General features: G+C 37.9%; 1 protein-coding gene across 5 annotated transcripts in view; it reads right to left on the bottom strand.

Moving 5' to 3' along the window:
* Nucleotides 1-20,000, bottom strand: part of LOC102980498 (recombining binding protein suppressor of hairless) — a 131,793-nt gene that overhangs the window by 55,244 nt on the left and 56,549 nt on the right. For 4 of the 5 annotated variants that reach the window (XM_024119303.2, XM_055086118.1, XM_028492082.2 and 1 more), the window contains exon 2: nt 2,046-2,084. In XM_024119303.2, coding sequence (XP_023975071.1) covers nt 2,046-2,084 — 39 coding nt within the window. Of the gene's footprint in view, nt 1-2,045; nt 2,085-4,103; nt 4,123-20,000 lie in introns of those variants that run through there. The other variant, XM_055086119.1, reaches the window with a different exon arrangement.

Raw genomic sequence — 20,000 nt, forward strand, 5'->3', positions numbered from 1 at the left:
CAAAAGTGAGAGGCCCGCGTACCGCAAAAAAAAAAAAAAAAAAAAAAAAAAACCATTTAAGAGCACATTATAGACATAAAGTCCCTTTACCCATGATACTTGTGTTTATTTCCTAAAAAGACAGTCTCTTATACAATCACAATGCAATTATCACTGTTACAATACTTTTAACTATAGATTTTATTCAGATGTTTCCAACTGTCCCTCTAATGTCCTTTATTGGGGTGGGAGTATGGAGCAGTACTGAGAAACAGCTGTCCTCAGGCCAAATCAGAATAGCCTCCAGTTTGTTTGTTTTTTTATTAATTTGAGCTGGAACACAGACACACCATTCATTTACATATTGTCTATGGCTGATTTGGGGATGCAAGAACAGAGCTGAAAAGTCAAAACAAACTCAGTGTCCCCCAAAAAGCCTAATACTTTTATTATCTGGCCTATTACAGAAATGTTTGCCAACTCCAGCTTTAGAGCACAAGAAAAATTTGTTCCTGGTCCAGATTCAGTTGAATTTGTCATGTTTAACTTAGCTGTCATGTCTTTTTGGTCTCCTTTACTCTGGTACTCCTAGGTCTTCGTTTTTCGTGATTTTAAAAATTCTGAAGAGTAGATGCTGTTTATTTTATAGGAATGTCCTTCCATCTGTGTCTGTCTGATGTTTCCTTATGCTTAGATTTAGCTTATGCATTTTTGGCAAGAACCACTACAAAAGTGACAGTATGTCCTCAGGATGCATATGATACTTATTTGTCCATTATTAGTGATGTTAATTTAGAACGCTTAATTAAGGTGGCGTCTGCCAGGTTTCTTCACTGTCATGTTACTATTTTTCACTTTATAATTAACCATACTTTGTGAAGATATGCTTAGACACTATAAAAACACTTTGTTTCTCGTCAGACTTTAAACCAGTAGTTTAAGCATTCACTGATGATGTTGTCCTGAAACGATTATCACCGTAATGGTTGCCAAAATGTGCTTTCCTAGTTCCATGATTCCTTCTACACTTCTTAGGTGGAATTCTTCTGTAAAGAAAAGCTATCTCCTCTCCTCCATTTATCAAACTATTTATTTAATTCAGCGTAGACTTCTAAACTGTCATTTTATTTTATGGGTTTTAATCTATTACTATCATTTATTTTGATGACCAAAGTGTACATGATTTGGCTAAAAGAAGCCTCTTCAAACTGTCTCCCTTTGTGTGTACTTCTGGCATGCCCCTGTCATTCTTTGAGTGAAACAGCTTTTTTAATAATAGTAATAATGTGGAAATAAACCAAATGGTCATCAGTGTGAATTAAATAAGGAGCACTGGGAAGACAAGGAAAAGCTATGGAGACACTAAGGAGAACAAGGTAGAAGATCTACAGTTAACAGAACAATGGTAGAGTATGATGCCAGACTTTAAAAAGAAAAAAGACAGGTATATGTTTATACACGCATACGATTTTCTTGAAAGATACTAACGACACAGGGTAGCATTAACTCTAGGACTGTAACTGTGGAACTGAATGTCTTATTTTTATTTTACAATCACTGATTGTTAGAAATTTTAAAAATCATTTTCAAGACTAACACTTTTAAATTTAACGTGTAATTAAAATGCATACCGTAAAAAATTACATAATTAGAATATAATATTTATAGTCTCATTAAAAATGGATAATATCTTTGTTTTAAAATTCTTTTCTAAAAGCATTTAAGTATCTTTCAAGTTCCAGTTGTGATCAACAAATTGTGACTGGCTAATGAAGCTAGATACAGGAAACTATCTTAACATTGTAGCCCTTGTTATATTAACTATATAATACTCAATATTAATTCTTGAAAGGTTTCATTTTTCCCTTTGAACTGTATCCTCTTACCCTGTTTTTTGAAGGGAGAAAAGGGGAGATGTGGGGAAGGGAAGATGGAAATACGCTTATGATCTAGATACCATTATGTGAATAACTTCTTGTAAAGAACACCTAATATAATAGCTTCCAAAATGACAGGATCTAACACTTTTATGAAATGTTTGGGTGAAAGACTAATATAATGCTTACCTAGTAAGTCGTTTAGGTGGAGGCCGCTCACCAAATTTTCTAGAGAAAAAATAAGAAAAAAAAAATTAAATAGGCTGTATGACACGCTCCACAGTAAGCTTTTTAGGCACCATGAAATCTCCTTTATGACTTATACTTCAACCCTACTAAAGTCTAGTGTAAAAAGAAATCCTCTAGTAAACACCTATACCCAGTTATAACAAAATACATTCTTTAAAACCATTCCTAAACAAAAAACACACCCTAACTAGGCCTGACACATCCACTCTGAGCATGTACCATGATGATTAGATGAGGATGACAGGTACCTTCCAGAGAAACCTTGCTAAAAAACATCTAACCAAAGACCCCCCTGCCCCAGTCTCACATAGTCTGGAGCACTCAAAAAAATCCTCACAGCCCAAGATGTGGTGTAGAGCTCACAAGTGTTCACCATGTGCCAGGCACTATGCTATACATTTTTTTACCCTTTTTAATCATTATAAAATAATTCTGGAAGGTACATATTGGCCCATTTTAAAGATGTAGAAAGCAAGCTGCCCAATGTCACAGAGTAAATTAAGTGACAGACAGAGTTAAGATTCAAACCAAGATGTTGACTACTTAATTAGTTTATAGCATATGATCCCTTCAAAAATAAATATGCTAAATGTACTAGCATAGAAGCATTTCAGTTGTTTGGGAGAGGGCAAAGAGAAAAGCATGAGCAAGGATAAGCACAATTTAAGTTGGAATTAGAAGTACATATACCAATGCAGGTTAAGAGAAAGACTCAGAGTGAGATTAGCTGAATTCAAATCTATGATTTGGTATTGGGTTGGCCAAAAAGTACCTTTGTTTTTTAAGTAAAAATAAAAGACACATTTTTCATTTTCACCAAGAACTTTATTGAACATATTCACCGTTTTGTTCTACTACCTTCTGCCATTTTTCAGGCAACTTCATAATTCCATCTTCCCAAAACTTTTTATCTTTTTGAGCAAAGAACTGTTCCAGGTCCTTTTACAGTCTTCCAGGGAATTGAAAGTTTTTCAGTTAAGAGTATTTTGTAAAGACCAAAATAAATGGAAAACCAAAGGTGCAATGGCTGGTGAATACTCGAATGAATCAGAACTTTCCAGCCAAGCTGTAACAGCTTTTGCCTGGTCATCAGAGAAACGTGCAGCCTTGCGTTATCCTGGTGGAAGGTTATGCGTTTTCTGTTGACTAGTTCTGGATGCTTTTTGTCAAGTGTTGCTATCAGTTGGTCTAATTGGGAGCAGTACTTGTTGGAATTAATCGTTTGGTTTTCCGGGAGGAGCTCATAACAGAGGACTCTCTTCCAACCCCACCATTACACGACATCCCCTTCTTTGGATAAAGACTGGCCTTTGGTGTGGTTGGTGGTGGTTCATTTCACTTGCCCCACGATCTCTTCTGTTCCACATTGTTGTACAGTATCCACTTTTCATCACCTGTCATAATTTGTTTTAAAAGTGGAACGTTTGCATTACATTTCAGTAGAAAATCGCATGCAGAAATACAGTCAAGAAGGTTTTTATCGCGTTATGTGGAACCCAAACATGAAAGCGATTAACATAACCAAGCTGGTACAAACGATTTTCAGGGCTTGATTCAGATATTTTGAGTATGTCTGCTGTCTTCCGCGTGGTAGAACATTGATTGTTCTCAGTTAATGTCTCGATTTGATTGCTATCAACTTCAACTGGTCTACCCAACCGTGGAGCGAGAAATCTCCAGCACAAAACTATGCAAACCACTTTTGACGTGTTTGATTAGTCACAGCACCTTCTCCATACACCGCCCAAATCTTTTTTTGCATTTCAGTTGCATTTTTGCCTTTCTTGAAATAATAAAGCATAAAATGCTGAAAATGTTGTTTTTCTTCCATCTTCAATATTAAAATGGCTAAACAAAAATTCACCAATTTTGATAAGTCTTTTTTTAAATGCATGCTGATATGACAGCTGTCACATACAATCTAACAAAATTGTCTCGAATGAAGTTTTAGACAATTAAGTGCTACTAGAGCCATCTTAAGGAAAAAACTGAACGAACCTTTTGGCCAGCCCAATATTTACTTCCCGTGCAGCCCTGATTTGACTCTCTACGCCTCAGTTTCCTTCCTCATCTGTAAAAAGGACACAGTGGTTGTACTGACCTCAAGGAGTTGCTGAAGGGATTAAATGTGCTAATTAACATATAGAAGACACATAGAACAATGCCTAGAATGCAGTAAATGACCAATAAATGTTAGTAATTATTACTGTTTTTTAGTTATAAATGGTTAAGCCAAAATAACCAAAGATATTAAGTGTGATATTAATAAAGATAAATAAGTATAAGAGGAAGAAACTAATCCCTATGTGATGACCTCCTATTTCCTCTGAAATAAGAAATGAGGTCTTCTGAAAGACATGGTGGAGGCACACAGCACTTGAAGAAAAATGGTCAATAGAATTTTGTTTTCTTTTTAAAGCAAGACTGCAGTTATAAATAGTTTAAGTGACTTGTTCATAATCACAGTTATAGGTTTGTGAAGCCTAATTTGACTTAAGATTTCTCTACTATATTTGTGGTATTTTACATAATTATTAACTTTGATGACGTCTTAGAATCCCATGTACTTCTTTTTGTTGAGTAATTTAATGCTATATGACATTGTTTATGAACTCCACTTATAAACAATAGGCATCTGTGACTTCGAATATTTCAGTATTTTAGTTAACTCTAAAATATTGAAAAGTGACTTTAATTGAAATAGCACTGAAAATAAGCACATAATCCAAGTTTTTTTCAGAAGAATTAATAACAAGTAATTCTCATTGATTTTATCCTATGGGATATTCCATTTTAAACACAATGATTTAGTAGTAATATCAGCAAGGCTGCTAAAGACCGTAGGTTTTAAAACACTGAACTACTGGCTAATCTATGATGTGAACTCCAATTACGGAGTTAAAGGCAAAACTCTATTCCTGAACCTTTTTCCACAGGAAAGATTTTTTTTGAACCTTTGAGATTGACTAAATGTACCACTGCAGCATATGATTAAAATAAAACTGCCTCGCTAGAATATTTTACAAAAACCAGGAGGTTTAAGACAACCTTTAAATTACTTCTTCACATATGTATTTAAGAGCAGTTATACTTTATAAAGAGAAGCAAAGTGAGATGTGGCCAGAATCTAACTAAGGGCTTAAAATGGTGAAAATTTTAGAGAGAGACACAGTTAACAAATGAAATAAAACTTTTCAGTGAGAATCACGATGCCACTAACCCTTCAAACTAGCTAATAACTCCAACCATCAAGCATCCTTTGGGATCTAACACAGAATTTAACATAAGTTTATTACATGGCTAGTAAGAAATCCACTGCACTCAAAATTCAAATACAAATGTTGTTTCTTGGTGCTCTGAAATGCTTACAAAATTAGATTAACAACTGACTGCTGATTAAAATATGTGTCTACATTCTTTTTCGGAGCTACCCATTAGATGAAGTCAACAATCATATAGCATGCTTGTGCAATATCACTCCTGCCCCAATAGAAAACATGAGCAAGAGGACTCAGCAATTTGCCTGCTGAGCCTACACAGCATTTCAAAATGATGCAGTGTTCTATCTAGGTGCTATCCTAAGGCTAGAAAGCTTATAAATGTTAATAAGATTCAACTGGTTCTTCAGTATATAATAAAGCATCTCCAATTGTGTGCAGTCTCAATCCTCTCTTTAATGCATATGCCATCACATTCCTATCTATCCCATTAAAAAATAATGGTTACTGCAAATATCGTATGATATCGCTTATATGTGGAATCTAAAATAAAAGGGTACAAATGAACTTATTTACAAAATGGAAGTAGAGTCACAGATGTAGAAAACAAACTTATGGTTACCAGGGGATCAGGGGGGAGGGATAAACTGGGAGATTGGGATTGACATATACACACTACTATATATACACTACTATATATATATAAAAAATAGGTAAGTAATAAGAACCTGCTGTATAGCACAAGGAACTCTACTCAATACTCTGTAATGGCCTACATGGGAAAAGAATCTTAAAAACAAAACAAAACAAAAAAAGAGCGGATATATGTATATGTATAACCGATTCACTCTGCTGTACACCTGAAACTAACACAACACTGTAAATCAACTATACGCCAATAAAAAATTAAAAAGAAGAAAACCTAATGGTTACTGTATCTATTAGAATGGGGGAAGGATAAGAAAATGAGGTTTCTGAGAAAATTCATAAAAGTGTTTAGTAGGTTCACAATGCATTCTGAAGCTCACAACTGAACTAAATTCTAATTATTCAATAAAATTCATAGGTCTACATATTTAAAACTGTCGTTATACCAAGATACTATATGCATCCTATACTTATCAAGATCCATTTTCCTCTACGAATCTGATGTATCGATAGAATATACAAAACTTCAGGAATTATCTACTACAGAAAGAAGGCCCATCTTTAAACATGAGTGACTCAAGAAAATTCATGATGTATATTTATATTATGCAATCAAAATAACCAGTTTTCAGCAGAAATGACAAGTCAGCTAACAATTACTCAGAGACTGATTATGATTTAAGATTAAGTTCTATCCCTCCCTTTTGCAGTAGGGAATGGTGAGACAGGCTGGTACAATTTTTTTATCTTTACTTGTAATCTATTTTTGAAATTTTATTTATTTATTTATCTTTGGCTGCGTTGGGTCTTTGTTGCTGAGTGCGGGCTTTCTCCAGTTGCGGCGAGCGAGGGCCACTCCTCATCGCGGTGCGCAGGCCTCTCACTGTCGCGGCCTCTCGTCGAGGAGCACAGGCTCCAGAAGCGCAGGCTCACTAGTTGTGGCTCACGGGCCCAGTTGCTCCGCGGCATGTGGGATCCTCCCAGACCAGGGCTCGAACCCGTGTCCCCTGCACCGGCAGGCAGACTCTCAACCACTGTGCCACCAGGGAAGCCCCTAGTAATCTATTTTTAAAACAAGATATCTATTGACGTGTTGACAACTGAAAACCATAAATAAATTGGATCAACCAAGTTTAGGCCACTCTTCCCTAAGACACTTTCATAATAGGTGCACGGTATCTAAATCCTTAAGTACCCTAGGGACACCTTTGATTTTATGAAGTACTGACTTAATTCCTCATTGAAACAAAGAATCACTGTTATCCAATTTATCTTTTTGTGTGTGTGTGTGGTATGCAGGCCTCTCACTGTTGTGGCCTCTCCCATTGCCGAGCACAGGCTCCAGACGCGCAGGCTCAGTGGCCATGGCTCACGGGCTTAGCCGCCCCGCGGCATGTGGGATCTTCCCGGACCGGGGCACGAACCCGTGTCCCCTGCATCGGCAGGCGGACTCTCAACCACTGCGCCACCAGGGAAGCCCCCAATTTATCTTTTTGATATTATAGGTTGTCAATATCTCATTTGCATGAGTAGGTTTCTCAAATTTTTTGCACACTATATACACCGCAGTTTTGATTAAATGTGATAATCAACCCTGTTATATATTTAAAAGAAAAAAGTTGCAATTCTGGACTTTTTTTAAGTAACAAGCAAAGGTTAGCTTATATAAAAGTGATTACACCCTTTTCTTCTTCTATTATGTATGTTTTACCCTCAGATTGGGACTGGTGAACAAAACACAAAAACCTATGTGCTGGACTTCCCTGGTGGTGCAGTGGTTAAGAATCCGTCTGCCAATGCAGGGGACATGGGTTCCAGCCTTGGCCCGGGAAGATCCCATATGCCGCGGAGCAACTAAGCCCGTGTGCCACAACTACTGAGCCTGTGCTCTAGAGCCCGCGAGCCACAACTACTGAGCCCACGTGCCTAGAGCCCATGCTCCGCAACAAGAGAAGCCACCGCAATGAGAAGCCCGCACACCGCAACGAAGAGTAGCCCCCGCTCACCACAATTAGAGAAAGCCCGTGCGCAGCAACAAAGACCCAATGCAGCCAAACATAAACTGGAAAAAAACCCAAAAACTCTATGCGCCATCATTACTTAGTAATGCTCATATAATACTATGGCTCAAGAAAACTTACACTGTCCAAAGTATCTATGTTGTAAGTATAATTTTAGGCTAGCAAACTCATTTTACTTTAACTTCACTAGCTTTTCCTTTCTAAGATAACAATGATCTTATATTCAAAATAGAGCTAGGGAAAATATTATTATAGCTAAATCTATTTTCATATACCTGGCAGTGTGAGGATTTTTAAAATTTTGCCATCAATCACTAAACATAGCACTTCCTACCTATAAATAGTATTGAGATTCCCACATATCCTCCAATCCATTAGAATTTTCAAATAAGTAAAAAACCTGCACACACTTTACACACTTCTTTCACTTCTTTTTTGCTCATGGTGGAGATGTAATATTGTTTTCCCCACAACAGATACATTTCCTTCTATATTAACCAATCTGTTAAGGAAGTATATGACCACAAATGTATTGAGGACAAACATAATATCAAAACTTCACCATCTTAACACCTTTTCTAGCTAACAGATGATTCACGCAAGAAAAACGAAGTCAAAAATCAAAAGGCAGGTGTGGAAGGATAAGAAAAAACTTTTTTGAATATAGAACAACTTAGTAATTACACTGCTAGAATACTGTCTAGTAACAATGTTAGAACTTCCAAGTTTAAAAACATAGAGCTGGACGGAAAAGCGAGCTCAAGTCATATGGGAAAAACACCTTTTCTAGCTAACAGATGCTTCACATGAGAAAAACCAAGTCGAAAAGCAAAAGGCGGGTATGGAAGGATAAGAAAAAACTTTTTTGAATATAGAACAACTTAGTAATTACACTGCTAGACTACTGTCTAGTAACGATATTAGAACTTCCGAGTTTAAAAACATAGAGCTAGATGGAAAAGCAAGCTCAAGTAGTGTGGGAAACTATTCTGCCCTTGGATGTAGAACTAAAAGTAATTTCCTCTATTTTTTTGTATTTCACAATTTTTTTGCTTCATGCAGAAACGAGATTACAATAAATTAACTCAAGAAACACTGGTGCGGTATTTGCAGGAAAAACGTAGAAAAGAAAGCATGAACAATTCAAACTCATAATTAAGCCAAACTTTGCACCAAACCTGCTGTAAACAGTATACAGTTCAAAAAAGTACTAGAATTCTTGAAACATGATTCAAGATACTGAAATTAAACAACATTTGATGGGAAAATTAGGAAACCTGATTCATACACTCAAGAATCCATACCTGATCATTCCACCAGGAGAAAGAAACAAATAGGTGATATACACTATCACCATAGTCTATGCTAAAATATAATATGAAAAACAAAGCAAGTGGTACTAGGAAGCTGTTTAGTAATTTACTCACAAAAATAGAAGATGCTAATTAGAAAGGACTACACAGAACATACCGTCTTTGTCTCTAGATTCATTCATTCACCTAGTATGTACCAAATATAGGTACTTGGTATACATCAGTGAACAAAAGAGACACAAAATCCATGTCCTTATGGAACTTACATGCTAGTAAGGCAAATGGACAATGGCATATGTTCAAAGATATTATCTATATAGTTTATAAAAACAAAAATGTAAGAAACTTAAATATTGTACTTATTGAATATGATTTAAAAGAATATTTGACTAATCTAAAAAAAATATTTAAAGTAAATATGTTAACTTATTTTTACTTCTAAAAGCTTATTCATTCTATACCTATGGCAGAAAACAGCCTACGTATTAAGTCACATAACTTTGAGCAAGACATGTCACCCTTTGTCGCATTTCAATTTCTAGCTTTGAAACTACTCTTACTTTAAGAACCATATTTAATGGCAATAATACTCAAAACCTGTCAGGGTGTAACTAGTGGTCTTGGATACTGTAACAAAGACAATCAAGGCATGATGTAGTCTCCAGAACCATCACATTTATTAAGCATGTTTCTATTAGAACAAATATTCTATGGGGTAGACCAAAGACATGCTACACTTGCAGTTGACCCCATCAGGTGGAGAAACATGCTCCCCTTCTTACTAGTATACTGGGTAAAACATTTGAAAAGAACTGCTTCCTTAATTTTTAAGTCCCTTTATTCCACCTTTTCTCTTTCAATAAAAACAACCACAACAACAAACTTAACGTTGTCACAGTCTGTCAGCAGTTTGTGGAAAGAAGCAGTAAGAGTGGAAAGATACAAAGAATGAGTGACTGGGACCATCATTTCCAGCTATCCTCAGCATCTGGCTTTTTAGGTATCTCCAATATTATTATTACCAGGTTAGGGTAAAGATGTCTTTCCTAAAATCCATACCTGAGGAGGGATTTCCCCCAATTAAATCTGCAACAGCCATAAGCCTCACCACCCAGTTAGCACAACTGAGTTATGAGAACACTGGCATCCATTAACATCACATATAAAGATCTTATATGAAAAGTATATGTCTTAAAACCTATGGCTCAACAAGAGGGAGCAATGAGACACTGAACAAACTACTACAATTTCATGTCAAGAGACTGAATAGGACAAATTGACATCAAATGCTTCCTAACATGATGCATAAGAGCACAGTATCACTTCTGTGATAACACTGACAAAAAAACACAGAACTTGAATCTAAACATGAGGAAACATAACATACCTAAATTGTGGAATAGTCAACAAAATAAGTGGACTATACTTTTAAGAGAATCAAGGTTGTGAAAAACAAGCAAAAAACTGAGAAACTGGCCCAGATTAGAAGGGACTAAAGATACATGATCACTGAATACAACAGACTATCCAGAATTTACTCTGCTATAAAAGAACAATATTTAGACAACTAAAAAAAATCTGCATAAAATGGTAGATTAGAAAATAGGATATCAATTTTAATTTCTGTTTTGACAGCTGTACAGGGGTTCAATAAGAGAATGTCCTTTATTTTTTTTTGCAGTACGCGGGCCTCTCACTGTTGTGGCCTCTCCCGTTGTGGAGCACAGGCTCCGGACGCGCAGGCTCAGCGGCCATGGCTCATGGGCCCAGTTGCTCCGCAGCATGTGGGATCTTCCCGGACCGGGGCACGAACCCGTGTCCCCTGCATCGGCAGGCGGGAGAATTTCCTTATTTTTTAGAAACACTGTAGCGTTTAGGGAGAAAAGAGCATGATGCCTAAAATAAGTATATTTGGCTGTGTGTGGGGGGGGGGGGGTGTGCGCGCGCGCGCGCGTGTGCACATATGTGTAGATACACAGAAGGATGATGCAAATGTGGTAAAATGTTAATGACTGAAGTATCTGGCTGAACTTCTTTGTAATATTCTTGCAATTCTTCTGTAAATTGAAATTATATCAAAACAAAAAAGGCCACAATCAGAGAAGCCCTAATCTGATCAAGTTGCTGGGCTGACCCTAATTGCCACAGAACCTGGTGTGACAAACCTATCAAAAAACATTCAATGAAGGTGACACATAAAACACTCTATGGCCAGCTTCCTGGCATAGCTCTTATGTTCTTACGACAATCATTTAAGAATTGTTGGGACTTCCCTGGTGGCACAGTGGTTAAGAGTCCGCCTGCCCATGCAGGGGACACGGGTTCGTTCCCTGGGCTCGGAAGATCCCACATGCCGTGGAGCAACTAAGGCCATGCACCACAACTACTGAGCCCATGTGCCAGCCACAACTACTGAAGCCCACGCGCCTAGAGCCCATGCTCCTCAACAAGAGAAGCCACCGCAAGGAGAAGCCCCTGTACCGCAAGAAGAGTAGCCCCCGCTCACCACAACTAGAGAAAGCCTGTGCGCAGCAATGAAGACCCAAAGCAGCCAAAAATAAATAAAAGAAATAACAAAAGAATTTTTAAATCCATGTGTACAATTAGGAGTAGATTGCTGGTTACAGATAGCACCTCCCAGTCGTGCGCACACACACACACACACACACACACACACACACACACGGAGAGAAAAAAGAGAGAAAGAAAAGGGGAAAAAAGGCTATCCAATTAGTAGCATTAATCTTTTTCTTCCCCCCACACCCCTCCGGCCATGCCGCACGGCATGCGGGATCTTAGTTCCCCAACCAAGGATCGAACCTGTGCCACCTGCAGTGGAAGCAAGGAGTCCTTACCACTGGACCACCAGGGAATTCCCAGTAACATTAATTTTGAATGAGGAAATGAGATCTACATTTTCATCCCCTTTCCCCAAGTGCATATATAAAACAACACACAAATACATACACCCCCCTACGCCCAGTATTAGTGATAATGGTGGGCAGCAGCAAAAATTTCATTTTGCTCTAGAAAGTATTATACAATTTGACAGATGTTTTATTCATTACTAATTAAGTTTGGCTTAGGTAAACAGCAAAATAAATTTTCAGTATCTAGACATCAGTTAAAGCCACTCATACACCAAGTCTAGAATACAGGTGGCTTAAAATAAAAACAGAGAAAAACATGTAAGTTAAAAATTTACCCCCATGGGGACATATGTATATGTATAACTGATTCACTTTGTTATAAAGCAGAAACTAACACACCATTGTAAAGCTATTATACTCCAATAAAGATGTTAAAAAAAAAAATTTACCCCCAAAATGGTCTCAGTAATAAGCAAATTTCACTAGGGGAAACATTTTAGAAAAAAGTATGCCAGACCCAAATAAAGAACACACCTTTATGGAAAACATACTTCAAAAAAAGGAAAACATAATGCAACTTAAAGAATTTTAGGGCTTCCCTGGTGGCGCAGTGGTTGAGAGTCCGCCAATGCAGGGGACACAGGTTCATGCCCCGGGCCGGGAAGATCCCACATGCCGCGGAGCGGCTAGGCCCGTGAGCCATAGCCGCTGAGCCTGCGCGTCCGGAGCCGTGTACCACAAAAAAAAAAAAAAAAAAAAAAAGAATTTTAAAGAGGTTCCAATCTTAACTGTTTAATTTTTGCTAAGAACTTCTTCAGACACATCACTTGATCTTATGCACTGCCTTTTAAGACAATGTTTAAGAGGTGAAAAGTGTCATCTGATGAGAGCACACACACAGTTTGTCACCAATGCAAGTCATGGGAGAGGTAGCCACATATTGTGGTAAGGGCATGGACTCGGGAGCTAGATTGCTTAAGCTCACATTCCACCTTTAAGGCAAACTAGTGGAAGTTACTTAAACTCTCTGTGTCTCATTTTTCTCAACTGAAAACACAGATGAAAGTATGTCCACATAGGATTCTTGCAAGAATTTTAAAAGTTCATAAGTTTACAGGACCAAAAAAGTTCCAGGCACTGAGTAAGCACTAGACAAAACACCACTACTGCTTCAAAAGTGGATTGCTGAATATTTGCCCTAACAAATATGGACAAAACACCACTACTCCTTCAAGAGTGGATTACTGAATATTTACCCTAACAAGTATGGTAAAACTGAAATAGGCCCTTCAAAACAAACACATATTTATATTGCTTTAAAATATATATAATTAATCATACATCTCACAAAGAGATTAATATCCAGAATACATAAAGAACTATAACTCAACAACAAAACATCTAATTTACAAATAGACAAAGGACTTGAAGAGATAAGAAGATATGTATCTCCAAGAAGATATACAAATAGCCAACAAGCACATAAAAGAAGCTCGATGTTACTAATCATTAGGGAAATGCAAATCAAAACCGTAATGATACCACTTCACACCCATCAGGATGCCTATTATCAAAAAAAAAAAACAAAAAATAACAAGTGTTGGAGAGGATGTGGGAAAATTTGAACCCTTGTATGTTGCAGGTGGAACTATAAAATGGTGCAGCCACTGTGGAAAACAGTATGGCAATATCTCCAAAATTAAATGTACAATTACTACATGATCTACCAATTCCACTTCTGGGTATATACCCAAAAGAATTAAAAGCAGAATTTCAAATAGATACTTGTACACCAATGTTCAGAGCAGCATTATTCACAATAGGCAAAAGGTGGAAATAACCCAAACGCCCACCGATGGATGGAAAGATGTGGTATACACATACAATTAAATATTATTCCACCTTAAAAAAAAATTATGACATGTCCTATGTACAACATGGATGAACCTTGAATACAATGTGCTAAATAAAATAAGACAGACACAAAAGGACAAATATCCTATGATTCCACTTACACGAGGGACCTAGAGTATTCAAATTCAGTAGAATGGTGGTTGCCATGGACTGATGCCAGGGGTGAGGGTAAGGGAGCATGGAGAGTTATTGTCTAATGGGTACAGTTTGGGAAGATGAAAAAGTTTTGGAGATGGATGGTGATGGTGGTTGTGCAATAATATCAATGTACTTAATGCAACTGAACTGTACACTTAAAAATGTTTAAAATGGTAAATTTTATGTTTTATATATATATTCTACCCCTCATGTGGTACATTTAGTTTTGCTTAAACTATGGCTTAGTGAGGGATAATACCTCAGCTTTGAGGGGTATCCTATGTTACTGCCGGGTTAGGTGGCGGCAGCTGCCCAGTAACTTAGAAAAAAACAAACAAGTGGGTGCCACAACAAACAAAAGAAAAACATGAGGAGTATATGTATATATATATAAATGGTTCCTACTACCATCAAGGCAAAGATACAAAAGGAAAGAGAGAAATCTGTCCTAGAATCTACACCTCCCAAGGTAGGGCAGCCCAGAAAGCATGCAAACAATCCATCAAAGACTGTTTGGGGCTGAACATCTCCCATGGAAAATGCCAAGTGATCATGGAAAGCAGCTTGTACATGAGATGAAATCACATAGTTTTTGCCATTGCACCCCCCCATTACTTCTCACCCCCACCTCAAATTATAAGCAGTGAAGATCTTTTTTCTCCACAAAACTTCTGCCAAAGATGTTAAGGTTGTCTGTCAGTTCTCTGAGGTCATTTGAAAATTCTTTGCAGGAAGAAAGAAATCTGATATTAATCAGAAGTTATTAATTTTCTCTCATCTTTTGAAATGCTTTTTCCAATCCTAGTGAGACTTAAAAAAAAAAAAGGAAAAAAAAAAGCCAATAAAAGTAAATGGGACCTTTCCCCCCTTATCCCCTTATCTAAAATGAAATTTAGAAAGCCATAGATTATAACTATCCATAATAGGATTTCTTCACCTGTTCTCCTTGGGTCCTATTCTTGAAAAGGTATGCAACATTTAGTGTGTAGTTCATTTATCTAGGAAGGGGTCCAGTTACCTACATGCTAACCACTGTTCAGGACAGGTGTTTGGCACTGAGAGCTCAGATCCCCAAGAAGTGACCATCAATGGTTTCTGGTAGGGAAGACTGACTATAGAAGAAAGGGCCAAAGAGATTTTTAGTGGGGAAGGATATGAGGAAGATGAATAAGTTACATTTCAGGAGGCCTCTCAAAGTTAAGTTCTTGCCTCCATGGAATAAACAACCTATGGAAAAATAGGCAATTTTCAGTTAAAAAAGAAAGCTACTAAGCCAAAAGACTTTGCAATTTTAAAGCTGGACTCTATATTGATTCCTAACACCCTAGAAATAAAAATTTCCAAGTAACTGTTCAGGAATCAAAGGATTAAACTTGGTAGAGAGAAACCATGCATTGTACTACTTATACTTAGCTCCCATCACACGGAAAGTATGAGTAGAAAAAAATAATATTTCCCTGTAAAAGTTAGGTCCAGTGGACCTCTCTCTCAATTAATTCTGATTCAGCCTGTGGAATGGAATAGCCTCAGAAGCAACATCATGCAATTAGGTGGTATGTGAAGGCCCAAGACTTTTCCTTAATGAAAGTACACCTGAGAATATAGTGATACTGATAAACCATTGATAACAGTTTAAAATACATGCTTGTTGACTTGAGATTATTACTGCACATGTTCAAAAGTCGTAAGAATGCTATACCCCTACAAATGTGTACATGGGTACCAAAAGACATCTACAACAATGTCCACAGCATCATCAGACATAATAACCCCAATCAGAAACTCAAATGACCACTGTCAAAGGATAAGATAAATTATAGAATAATCATACAATAGAGTGCTATTCAGTAATGAAAGTAAACAAATTATCATTAAATATGCAATAATGTTGATTACTAGCAAAAGAAGTCAGGCTCAAAAAGGTACAAGAATTGGGGCTTCCCTGGTGGCGCAGGGGTTGCGCGTCCGCCTGCCGATGCAGGGGAACCGGGTTCGCGCCCTGGTCTGGGAGGATCCCACATGCCGCGGAGCGGCTGGGCCCGTGAGCCATGGCTGCTGAGCCTGCGCGTCCGGAGCCTGTGCTCCGCAACAGGAGAGGCCACAACAGAGGGAGGCCCGCATACCACAAAAAAAAAAAAAAAAAAAAAAAAAGCAAAACTAATCTACTGTGTTCACAAGAATACAGGTTACCTTTGAGAGGGAGGTACAGACACTAGGAGGAGCTATAAGAAGGGTCCCTGAAGAGCTAGTAATATTCTGTAACGTCATCTATGCGATGGTCACCCATGTATATTCACTTTGTGAAAATTTACTTTATTGTACATTTATGATTTGTGTGCTTTGCTTTTCTGTAGGTATATTACTTTAATTGATAAATATATTTCTCTATATATAAATATCTAAGTTTCTTGAATGAATGGATGGTTTTGAAAAAATGTTCTTTCCTAGACTTTATTCCTATTGTTTTCAAATTTTATTTTAACATCAAAATATAGAAGCTGGTGATTTCTAGTCCTCAGCTATACCATTCCCGAATGTATGTATTTCATATCAAGAAAGGTTAGGGGCTTCCCTGGTGGCGCAGTGGTTGAGAGTCCGCCTGCCGATGCAGGGGACGCGGGTTTGTGCCCCGGTCCAGGAAGATCCCACATGCCGCGGAGCGGCTGGGCCCGTGAGCCATGGCCGCTGAGCCTGCGCGTCCGGAGCCTGCGCCCCGCAACGGGAGAGGCCACAACAGTGAGAGGCCCGTGTAACGCAAAAAAAAAAAAAAAAAAAAAAAAGAAAGAATGAGCATCTAGCTGGGCCAAATTTGTACTGCAACCGGAGAAAGGTTAGTATAAGGGTATAAGTCCTGACAAAATTGGTCTTCTTCTCTCCATCCAAATTGCAGATCAGAATTTACAATCTCCTCTCCTAATTAGTAGGCAAAAAATCAGGATCAACTATGGTCCTCTGTTGGGGCAAATCTAATCCAGACTATGCATTGTTTTTTTTTTTTAAATCACTAATTATGCAGTGTCACAGAAAAAGGCTGAATGTGTACTAGAATTAGAATCTTCCTATTGTTAATTTTTTAATTGGCTTCCTATGCCTCCCTCAACTAAAACCAAGATGAGAAGGATAAAGAGAGTGGCATAATTAATTGTTTTCCTACAGTCTCATTCCTTTATTCTTTCATTAACATTTAACACATATTAAAGTGCCTATTGTATGTTAGGCACTGTAGGAGACACTTGGAACGTACAACAGCACATAAGAAACATGGTACCTACGCATACAGAATACACTACAACCGCAGCATCAGGCTATGACAGTGAATGCATATCTCACTTCACACACACATGTCAATCTTATTAAGGTAGGTGCTATTACCCTCATTACACAGATCAGCTGAGAAACTACCTTGCCCAAACTGACACAATGATACATTTGGTTTAAAATGTAACTAGAGAGATAGCCTCATCCACCACAGGGCAGACAGCAGAAGCAAGAAGAACTACAATCCTGCAGCCTGTGGAACAAAAACCACATTCACAGAAAGATAGACAAGATGAAAAGGCAAAGGGCTATGTACCAGATGAAGACACAAGATAAAACGCCAGAAAAACAACTAAATGAAGTGGAGATAGGCAACTTTCCAGAATAAGAATTCAGAATAATGATAGTGAAGATGATCCAGGACGTCGGAAAAAGAATGGAGGCAAAGATCGAGAAGATGGGGCTTCCCTGGTGGCGCAGTGGTTGCGCGTCCGCCTGCCGATGCAGGGGAACCGGGTTCGCGCCCCGGTCTGGGAGGATCCCACATGCCGCGGAGCGGCTGTGCCCGTGAGCCATGGCCGCTGAGCCTGCGCGTCCGGAGCCTGTGCTCCGCAACGGGAGAGGCCACAACAGAGGGAGGCCCGCATACCACAACAAACAACCTCAGAAAAAGAATGGAGGCAAAGATCAAGAAGATGCAATCAATGTTTAACAAAGACCTAGAAGAATTAAAGAACAAACAAACAAAGTTGAACAATACAATAACTGAAATGAATACTACACTAGAAGGAATCAATAGCAGAATAACTGAGGCAGAAGAATGGATAAGTGACCTGGAAGACAGAATGGTGGAATTCACTGCCATGGAACAGACAAAAGAAAAAAGAATGAAAAGAAATGAAGACAGCCTAAGAGACCTCGGACAACATTCAACGCAACAACATTCGCATTATAGGGGTCCCACAAGGAGAAAAGAGAGAGAAAGGACCCAAGAAAATATTTCAAGAGATTATAGTCGAAAACTTCCCTAACATGGGAAAGGAAACAGCCACCCAAGTTCAGGAAGTGCAGAGAGTCCCATACAGGATAAACCCAAGAAGACACGCCGAGACACACAGTAATCAAATTGGCAAAAATTAAAGACAAAGAAAAATTACTGAAAGCAGCAAAGGAAAAATGACAACATACAAGGGAACTCCCATAAGGTTAACAGCTGATTTCTCAGCAGAAACTCTACAAGCCAGAAGAGAGTGGCATGATATACTTAAAGTGATGAAAGGGAAGAACCTACAACCAAGATTACTCTACCTGGCAAGAATTTCATTCACATTCGATGGAGAAATCAAAAGCTTTACAGACAAGCAAAAGCTAAGAGAATTCAGCACCATCAAACTAGCTGTACAACAAAAGCTAAAGGGAACTTCTCTAAGTAGGAAACATAAGAGAAGAAAAGGACCTACAAAAACAAACCAAAACAATTAAGAAAATGGTAGTAGGAACATACATATCGATAACTACCTTAAACGTGAATGGATTAAATGCTCCAACCAAAAGACACAGGCTTGCTGAATGGATACAAAAACAAGACCCATATATATGCTGTCTATTCTGTCTACAAGAGACCCACTTCAGACCTAGGGACACATTCAGACTGAAAGTGAGGGGATGGAAAAATACATTCCATGCAAAGAGAAATCAAAAGAAAGGTGGAGTAGCAATACTCATATGAGATAAAATAGACTTTAAAATAAAGAATGTTACAAGAGTCAAGGAAGGACACGACACAACGATCAAGGGATCAATCCAAGAAGAAGATATAACAATTATAAATATATACACACCCAACATAGGAGCACCTCAACACATAAGGCAACTGCTAACAGCTCTAAAAGAGGAAATGGACAGTAACACCATAGTGGGGGACTGTAACACCTCACTTACACCAACGGACAGATCATCCAAACAGAAAATTAACAAGGAAACACAAGCTTTAAATGCAACAATAGACCAGATAGATTTAATTAATATTTATACGACATTCCATCCAAAAACCGCAGATTACACTTTCGTCTCAAGCGCGCACAGAGAATTCTCCAGGACAGATCACGTCTTGGATCACAAATCAAACCTCAGTAAATTTAAGAAAACTGAAATCATATCAAGCATCTTTTTTGACCAGAATGCTATGAGATCAGAAATCAATTACAGAGAAAAAAATGTAAAAAACACAAACACAAGGAAGCTAAACAATACGTTACTAAATAACTGAGGAAATCAAAAAATACCTAGAGACAAATGACAATGAAAACACGACGATCCAAAACCTATGGGATGCAGCAAAAGCAGTTCTAAGAGGGAAGCTTACAGCTATACAAGCCTACCTCAAGAAACAAGAAAAATCTCAAATGAACAATCTAATGTTACACTTAAAGGAACTAGAGAAAGAAGAACAAACAAAACCCAAAGTTAGCAGAAGGAAAGAAATCATAAAGATCAGAGCAGAAATAAATAAAAC

The sequence above is a fragment of the Physeter macrocephalus genome, chromosome 7, assembly GCF_002837175.3.
Source record: "Physeter macrocephalus isolate SW-GA chromosome 7, ASM283717v5, whole genome shotgun sequence".
In the NCBI taxonomy this organism is placed as follows: domain Eukaryota; kingdom Metazoa; phylum Chordata; class Mammalia; order Artiodactyla; family Physeteridae; genus Physeter; species Physeter macrocephalus.